Here is an 8,818-nt window from a genome sequence, read left to right as displayed (position 1 = left end):
TACACGACAAAATCAATTTATTTTTTAAGAATTTAATATATGACTGCGATAGGGGCGCCAAAGGACATTTATTCATCCGATTGCATTCCCATAAAATTACACCCCCTCCCTGGTTACACGCTGGTTACAAGCATACCCTTTTCCAAGCAATCCTATTTCGATGGACTTAGCCTACGTTTATAAGAAAATAGATCAGAGCAGTTAGACTCATATAAACCACATCAGACAATCTCTTAATTATTTTTTCAAGGGACTGATATTTCAAAACCGCTGAAAGGATTCAGACTAGTCTTTCCTTATTGACTCGAAAAGGATGAAATTAGGCCAATTTAAATTCCATCATATTACCGATGACAAGTCTTCTCCACGCTCTCGCGACCGCGCCTTTTCCACGGAGATCACGAGAAGAATCCGGTTTTCCTAATGGCTTAATCTTGGTTCCCATCGGTAGAAAGGACCTCACAATACCAGGAAGGCGGACATATTAATACTTTCACATAAACTGGTGATCAAAGATAGAGGAAATTCTCTGCGACAATTGAACAGTTCGTGAAAAGTTCAAAAGAATGTGATAATCCAATCTCAATGCACATCATCAAGAGTATGTTTGTTGAGAAGACCGAATGAGACGTATTTGTGCTTATTTAATAAGAAATGACCATTTCGAGACAACTTACGGAGATTCGAAATAAGAATAGTAATTCAAATCAATTTTACAATTATTAAATTAATCGAATGTTAAATTAAGTTTTAAATTCAAGCACTTATTATTATTATTATTATTAGCCTATTTATGTGCCAAATACTAGAATGATTACAAAAAAAAAAGCAAGCATAAAAAAAGCATTTCACGTTGGATCACATTCTACACTTTCGCTGCTTTGGAAATACGCCAAAGCTGTGGCTGGTGTCAAGCTAGCCTGAACAGATACTTTCAGACATCTAATTTCTTCACTTCATTCCTGAGGCAGGACTGCGCCCACCCCTTGTGTAAGCAATTTAAACCTGATAGGAGATCATCAGCTATCTGCAGCCACTTCAGACCGAGGAAGAGAGGAAGAGCATCAGGCTGTGTCTGCAGCGCTACACATCTCGCACTCCACGATGCTTTGACGCTCAACTCACTCACTTGCGTCGCGTCGCGTCACTCCAGAGAGTTTTGATCTGGGAGAGTAAATAGCCGCCTCAGCACTCGATGCACTCTGTGTTTCATTTATTTGTTGTTAAACCGAAGACAAGTGCCTGAACGAATGAGTGTATCAATACAAATTTTGTAATATGAACTTTTTGCCAAGTGGAATATGTTTTTATCTGTCCGTGGCAATTTGCTGGTTCACATCAAGGGTCGATGCATCGTGGTGGTGGGTATAATTTTTGCTTTATTTGAATTTTAGTAATGCTTTCAGATTAAAATAATAATAAAATAAAATTAGGTTTTAGACTACGATTGTGGTTAAAAAGTAAATCGTTAAATATTGGTCTGGAGTTATTGGAACATTTTGGAAAAGAAAAGCTTTTTTTCGTCACTTAAAACTTAAGATGATTTTTGTTTTACTTTTTGTACTTTAATACATATTTTTATCTTTAATATTTTTATTTATTTATACTGGGGTTTTTTTTCGTTTTTTTTGAATGTGCAGTACGCGGTTGTGTGTTGAAACATGATGACTCGAAGAGATTCCATCGCTCATTCCCTGTGCTTTCATCTTTTATGCAGGTACATGGGCACTCTTGGATCGCAAGTGATGTGCGACAACATCCCGGGTTTAATTAACAAACAACGCCAGTTGTGCCGCCAGCATCCCAAGGTGATGCAGGCTATTGGAGCTGGAATTAAAAACTGGATCGGAGAATGTCAGCACCAGTTCAGAAACCACCGATGGAATTGCAATACCATGGCGCGCGAGCACAATCTTTTTGGAAGGCTTTTGCATCGAAGTGAGTAAGGTTTAAGTGTATTGTTTCCAGTCTGACGGCTGTATGCATATACAGTATGTTCTCTGCGCTCAACCTGCAGTGCAATTCTTATCTGATATCAGATCATATTACAGAAAGTAAAACTTGATGAACTAGGTGCTTTCTAACCTTCTTTGCTCATCTGTGTGTGCAGCACTGTGCATGTATTGATGAGGTTTGGTTTTTATCAAATATTTTTAATGTATAGTACTGATTAGATAGATAGATAGATTTTATACTCTTTATATCTATCTATCTATCTATCTATCTATAATATATTATTTATTTGTTTATAAATAATACTTTTTTTTTTTTTTTTTTTGTGGCAATTTCCATACAGTTGCACCACTTGGAAATTTTTACATATGGACTGTGACTTTAAGCCCAATAAGAAATATTAACATGATTTTAATTCAGAAATCACAAACATGTTCTTCATAGAAAACGTCATAGTTTTTAAGCAACATTCTTTAAGAACATCATTGACCCATAAACTCAATATTGTTCTGTGATCATCTCAAGATGTCTAGATGTAATCTGAATCGATAAGTCACAATAGTGTCACTTAGTGTATCCTTTACTTTTCATTGTGTTCAAGATTTATGTCAGTTTGGAGAAGAAAGGCTGGATTATTGTGTCTGGTGAGTTAATTCAGAACTGCTCAGCAGCTTTAACTAGGTGTAATTGCCAGTTTTGTGACTTTAGGTTTGCGACTGTAAGTGTCTCTGGCTGTATTTTCTCATCTCATGTAAAATCATATTAATGGGAACATCCACAAAGGAACTCTGTGTCCCAGGCCTCTAAGCTGCTCTGCACATTAAAGTTAGGTTAAACCTCTGACTTTAATCTTCTTGCTTTAAGGTATTCAGACCTCCCAGAAAGACTCCTAACTTCTCTGTGACACTGTGAGAATCTACTTATTGTCAATGTCAGTTCACTAATTTAAAACAATTGCAGGGATTTCGTGGCAGACATTCTCCTCCTGTCTGACAAAGATGCCGAACGGAAACATCTTTGGTACACATGTGAAAAGCTGCAGCTTAGAACTTTTGTTCAGTCTGTTGCTTGTTACTGTTGTTTTTCTCCTGTCTCTTTATACAGTCATAGCAGACTATTTTCCACATTAATCACCTTCACACATAGGCTCACAAAATTAAGACGTCTTTCCGATGTAAACCTTGTGTTTATATAATGGGTTATGAGATTAGTTTCATCTGAAAAATGTATACAGTCAGTTTTATTTTAGGAATCAACTTGAATTTAATGACTAAAGAGAAAGTGTTACATGTATGTATAACTTATTATTATAATTATATAGTGCAACGTACAAAATAAAATTACTTAAATATGTATAAAGTAAAAATGCCTATATGTGTGTGTGTGTGTGTGTATATACATTTAAATTTTATATACATACACAAAAATGTTATTATAATGTTTATATATGTAAATTTATTATTTAAATTATTTAACATACCAACTCTTATTATATACCATTATATATGATTTAAATGCAGTTTAAAATATAATAATTTTAATATTATTATATGTAAAGTATTATTATTAGTATTTATGTGTATGTATGTATGTATATATATATATAAAGTTTAAATTAAAAATATCTTAACTAAACTAAACCCTATTCCCTCTTTTTTTCTCAGGCAGTCGCGAGGCCGCCTTTGTCTATGCCATCTCCTCAGCAGGTATGGTCTACACCTTGACCAGGGCGTGCAGTCAGGGTGAACTAGAAAACTGCTCTTGCGACCCTGGAAAAAAGGGCTCATCTCGCGATGCCAAGGGAGCTTTCGACTGGGGTGGGTGCAGCGATCATGTTGACCATGCGATCAAGTTCACTCAGGTCTTCATAGACGCCAAGGAGAGGAAGGAGAGAGATGCACGAGCGCTCATGAACTTGCACAACAACCGTGCAGGGAGGAAGGTAACAACACAAACAGCTGTTGAGACACATATTGAGAAATGAAATCTTGACAAATAATAATCCATGACCATTGCAGAGAGACTAGTCAGAGGTTTACTTTAGACACCGTCTCCTTTTTTGATTCACAGGCAGTGAAGCGCTTTATGAACCTTGAGTGTAAGTGTCATGGTGTCAGTGGCTCATGCAATGTACGTACCTGCTGGTTAGCCATGGCAGACTTCAGGCAGACCGGTGACTATCTCCGCAAAAAGTACAACAGTGCCATTCAGGTGGTGATGAACCAGTATGGAACCAGCTTCACTAGTGCCTACAGGATGTTTAAGAGGCCTACCAAAAATGACCTTGTCTATTTTGAAGACTCACCTGACTACTGTATATGGGACCACGAGTCTGGTAAGTGTGCTGAGGGAAACCTTAACCTTAAAAGGGTAATTCACCCAAAATGTATGGCTCTCTAGATATTTTGAAGAATGTTTTTTTTTTAAGGGAAACCTTAAAGGCATAATTCACCCAAAAATTAAAATTCTGTCATCATTTACTCACCCTCATGTCATTCCAAACCTGTATGAGTCTCTTTTTTTATGTTGAAGATATTTTGAAGAATTTTGAAGAACCAAACAGTTGTTGGTCCCCATTGACTTCCATAGTAGGGAAAGAAATACTATGGAAATTAATGGGGGCCAACAACTGTTTGATTACCAGCATTCTTCAAAATATCATCTTTTATGTTCTCATAAAGGTTTGGAATGACATAAGGGTGAGTAGATGATGACAAAATGTTCATTTTTGGGTGAACTATCCCTTTAAGCTTAAAAAAGCAACTCACCCTAAAAAAGATAAACACAGAAGAAGCTATTTTAAAGAATGTTTCTAATTGTATTTTTTAATATGTGGTCCAAAACAACACTGGAGCCCATTGACTTTCCAAAAATTGTCTTTTTGTGTTGTGCATCAGAAAGAAAGCCATACAGGTACGAGTAAATGATAACAGAATTTTCATTTTTAGGTGAACTATCCCTTTATTTGCATTACCTCAAGAGGTGAATTAAGTTGATGAATCAAAGCTATAGTACTTCATCATGTTTCATAACCCACTGTTTGTGTTTCCACCCTGCAAGACTCCCACACTCCGCTCAAAATCAGCAGACATTAGTCTTTGCCCCCAAACACAGTTGTAATCAGAGGACGTGAGCTATTTAGCTGGTTATTACATACACAATAGTCATAACCCAATACTGTAACCTGAATGCCGGTAAAGATTCCCTCCCTAAGGCAGAGGTTTATCTCTTTTTACCTTTCTGTGTGTGTGTGTGTGTGTGTGTACGTACTGAATAACACCAGGTGTACCTATGTGGGAAGCAGTAAGGGAGGGGGTGCCTGTCAGACTGCAGATGATCCCTGCTATCAGGTGACGCTGTGTTTAGACACATTACCACAGTTTTGTGGGCAGAACGGGAGCTGAAATTTAATCCCTATGCGCAAATGCTATAAATCACTGCCTTCCATGGCGGCACCTCTATATTTTCTGCCTAAAACTGGCAGGAATATTTAGGGAGGTAGGTCATGTCTCTTTTAAGTGCCCTGAGTTGTATGTCGAACCCACTTTAGGTATTTATTATTTATTGTATGTCCGTATAACTGCTCATTTATGAGCATGTAAATTTGGAATGATCTTACAAGCTAAAGGGCTAGTTCATCCAAAAATGAAAATTGTTATGTGGTTCCAAAACCTGTTTCTACAGACTACAAAAAAAGACACAAAAAACGTTTTTGTCCATACAATGGAAGTCAATGGGGTCCAAAACAACACTGGGACTCACTGACTTTTGTTATATGGACAAAAATCTGAATATACAGTTAAAGGGCAAGTGAAAAGGAACAATTGTCATGTCATTCCAAAACCTATTTGACTTTTTTCTTCTGCAGAAAAAAAACTGTTTTTGTCCATACAGTGGATGTCAGTGGGGTCCAAAACAACATTGGACCTCGCTGACTTTCATTATATGGACAAAATGGCTAATTCGTCCAAAAATAAAAATAGTCATGTTGTTCCAAACCTATATGACTTGTTTTCTTCTGCAGATTACAAAAAAACATACAAAAAAAAAAGTTTTTGTTCATGTAATGAACGTTAAGCCAAAACAACACTGGACCTTATTGGACCATATTGATTTTATTAGGTACTTTGAACAAGCAATTGCTTTGCAACCATTAAAAAAAAGTATGTTCAATGTAGTATGAATATGTGTAGTATGAATTTAATTCAGACGCACTGCATACTTTGTGTTTTCATTGTCAAGGAACCTACCAGCTTTATTCGTTTCGCTTCACTGCCATTCACAAATCCTCTCACGTGGCCTCATGGGATAGTTAAGTGTCCATCAGAGGTGCACTTCAGAATCTTGCCAGAAGTAATTAGTCATCTTTATGAAATACTACTCTTTTTGCCTAATATATGAGGAAGTAAGCGGTTTCGGATACAGCCTGAAATCTTCTCAGAAGAAAGTTATACAGTTTTGAAGTGACATGACTGAGTTTTCATTTTTGCTTTAGCGATTCCTTTACACTCATGTTTAATAATGGTGATGTTTTTAAATCTGGTCTATTTTTTTCTCATCGGCTCTGAAGGAACATTTTAAAAAAATCGAGACCACCATATTTTAGTGCCGACCTCTCTAGTGTGGTGGTTTGTGAGAAACTCTCTTAGCCGGGAAGTCTGTTTGATGTCAGTTTTAGGAGACATAGACTATACCTCCACTGCATAAGTGTGAAATCAATTACTAGCTCTCACCATGGTCACACATGCTAAACTCATCTCTTGGCACCCCCTCATCTTAATTCAATAAGCAGATGCATGCTCAGGTAAAGGCTGCCCATGATGTAAACGATATGAGCCCAGCATACCAGCCTGATGAACTGCTGTGGGGGGGAGTGGCTGTGTCATGCCCAGACACATGCCTGCCTACTCGCAATTGAGTTCAATAGACCAGCGGTGACATACCAATGCTGGCGCTACTGGTAGACTGAAGTGTTTTGCAGTTCTGGCCTTCTCTGTAAGACTGTTCTCACTTTAAAATCTTACATTAAACCATCTTACAATTGGTTAAACCACAAGAAATAAACATGGTTGTTTGTATAGTGCTGAGTGTTGACTGGCATTGAAGGGATCTTTATAAAGAAAGGCTGCAGATTGTCACTTGGAGGGAGCATGAAAGCAAGGGTTTATACAAGGTCTTTAGCAATTTCTGTATCAGCAACAATCAGCGACGCGTCAGCCTCATAGAGGGCGGGGTTGTCGAGATTAGAGCCGTTGAAATGAGTACGTGATGAAGACCCAGAGCAATGCTTGATAGCTTCTATCATCAGTCCCTCATCTGACCAAGGACCAAGCGGTCATCCTTTTACATGGTGCCGACAAACCCAGCCTCTTCAAGACAGCGCTGTCTGGACACTATCAGACATCTGCCAGGCACTACACATGACTATTCAGTCGAGGTCTGCTTGCTTCAGGAATTTGTTCAAATATTCACTACATTAATAGATTTCAGCAGTACAACGTATGAATAAATGGATGAAAGTATGTGGACGACCCCTTTTAATTCATATGTTTGGCTATTTCAGGCCAGTAGTAACCATTTTTACCTGCCCTGCCTATATTTTTACTGGCTTTATTACTTATTACAAGCTAATTATACATTTCTATTTGCGGCAATGCATTTTTATTTATTTATTTTTTCTGGAAAAAAAAAATGGAACAAATAAGATTATTTTTTAATTATTTATTTTATTTATAGATAGATAGCAAAAATGTATATCAAAATAAACCTAAAATAGCATTTTGAATTCAGAGAATTCACAGAAAATCTTCAAACTAAATTATAATTTTTTTTTTTTTTTTTTTGGCTGTGTGTGTGTGTGTGTAAAGACTGGGAGAAAAACAGTGTTGCACTTCTCTGGTGTGATTTTTTTTTTTTCAATTTTTTTTTAAACCTTTTTCCTTCACAATTTTATTTTGTTTTGTTTTGGTTTGTACAAAAAGTGTTTTTACTTTACAAATTAACACTTTTCAAAAAGCTGGAAATTATCATGTAACTGTAAACTCATAAACACTTTTGCTGGAAAATGATTGACATGCGATGCAAAATGTTGCTGATTGTTTTGTAGTTTTCAACACATTTTTACTGATGCTTTTGAGATTATAGTTGTTTTTTTGTTTTGTTTTTTTTCAACCAAACCTCCTCATGTTGTCTAGCTAAATGGCATACTTTGTCCTTTAGGTCATTTTATTTCATCATTGCCCAGGGGCATAAAAACAGTGATGATCTATACCTTGAACATTTTTGATGTAGCCGTTCATGTTTTATTTCACTAAATCCTGTGAGGTCTCATTTAGATTTTTGCCTTATTGCAGGATCTGTGGGCACAGGTGGGCGAGTGTGCAACCGTACGTCCCGTGGGGCGGACAGCTGTGAGGTCATGTGTTGTGGGCGGGGCTATGACACATCACGCGTGAGCCGCACCACCAAGTGTGAGTGCAAGTTCCACTGGTGTTGTGCTGTTCACTGCAGGGACTGCCAAGAAGAGGTAGATGTGCATACCTGCAAAACCCAGTCATGACCCCACCACTTCTGCAGAGTAAAGATCCCATCTCAAACCTTTGACATTGTACAGTGCTTTTCTGTTACAGATTAGATCAGACACAAATGACCAGCAACTTAAAACCTATGCAGATTTGTTGTATCTCTTCAATGGCTGCCTCTTGAGTAGTTTTACAATCTTTACTTACTGTTTCCCCCCCATCATAACACACATATTTATTACAGCTTTGGAACATAAGAATGTTTATCTTTAATGTATTTCATATTTTGAACTGTAAATACAAACTCTATGTAATTTAAAATAAAACATGTTATGTTGAATAGT

The 8,818-nt window shown here is 37.0% G+C and overlaps 1 protein-coding gene across 2 annotated transcripts; it reads left to right on the top strand.

The window, feature by feature from the left end:
* The first annotated feature begins 785 nt into the window (after positions 1–785).
* wnt2 (wingless-type MMTV integration site family member 2) lies at positions 786–8,804 on the top strand. Of its 2 annotated transcripts, none has more exons than XM_058751801.1 (5): positions 786–990; positions 1,718–1,938; positions 3,618–3,895; positions 4,024–4,288; positions 8,307–8,804. In XM_058751801.1, the coding sequence occupies exons 2-5, from the start codon at positions 1,722–1,724 to the stop codon at positions 8,510–8,512; spliced, it is 966 nt and encodes a 321-aa protein (XP_058607784.1). In that variant the 5' UTR covers positions 786–990; positions 1,718–1,721; the 3' UTR covers positions 8,513–8,804. The 2 variants fall into 2 exon arrangements, with proteins under 2 accessions (XP_058607784.1, XP_058607783.1); XM_058751800.1 differs by lacking the exon at positions 786–990 and adding an exon at positions 1,020–1,361 and having other exon boundaries at positions 8,307–8,803.
* Positions 8,805–8,818: the final 14 nt, after the last annotated feature.

This window comes from Onychostoma macrolepis, chromosome 18 (assembly GCF_012432095.1).
Source record: "Onychostoma macrolepis isolate SWU-2019 chromosome 18, ASM1243209v1, whole genome shotgun sequence".
Classification (NCBI taxonomy): domain Eukaryota; kingdom Metazoa; phylum Chordata; class Actinopteri; order Cypriniformes; family Cyprinidae; genus Onychostoma; species Onychostoma macrolepis.
Note: the sequence above shows the minus strand (reverse complement) of the source record. Positions and strands in the feature narration are given on the sequence as shown.

What these genes read in the sequence shown, in the direction of transcription:
- wnt2 (XM_058751800.1), top strand. Translation starts at nt 1,279, where the DNA reads ATGAACTTTTTGCCAAGTGGAATATGTTTTTATCTGTCCGTGGCAATT. An exon ending in TGGAAGGCTTTTGCATCGAA is followed by an intron (nt 1,939 to 3,617) that starts GTGAGTAAGGTT and finishes TTTTTTTCTCAG; the next exon opens with GCAGTCGCGAGGCCGCCTTT. An exon ending in TATATGGGACCACGAGTCTG is followed by an intron (nt 4,289 to 8,306) that starts GTAAGTGTGCTG and finishes GCCTTATTGCAG; the next exon opens with GATCTGTGGGCACAGGTGGG.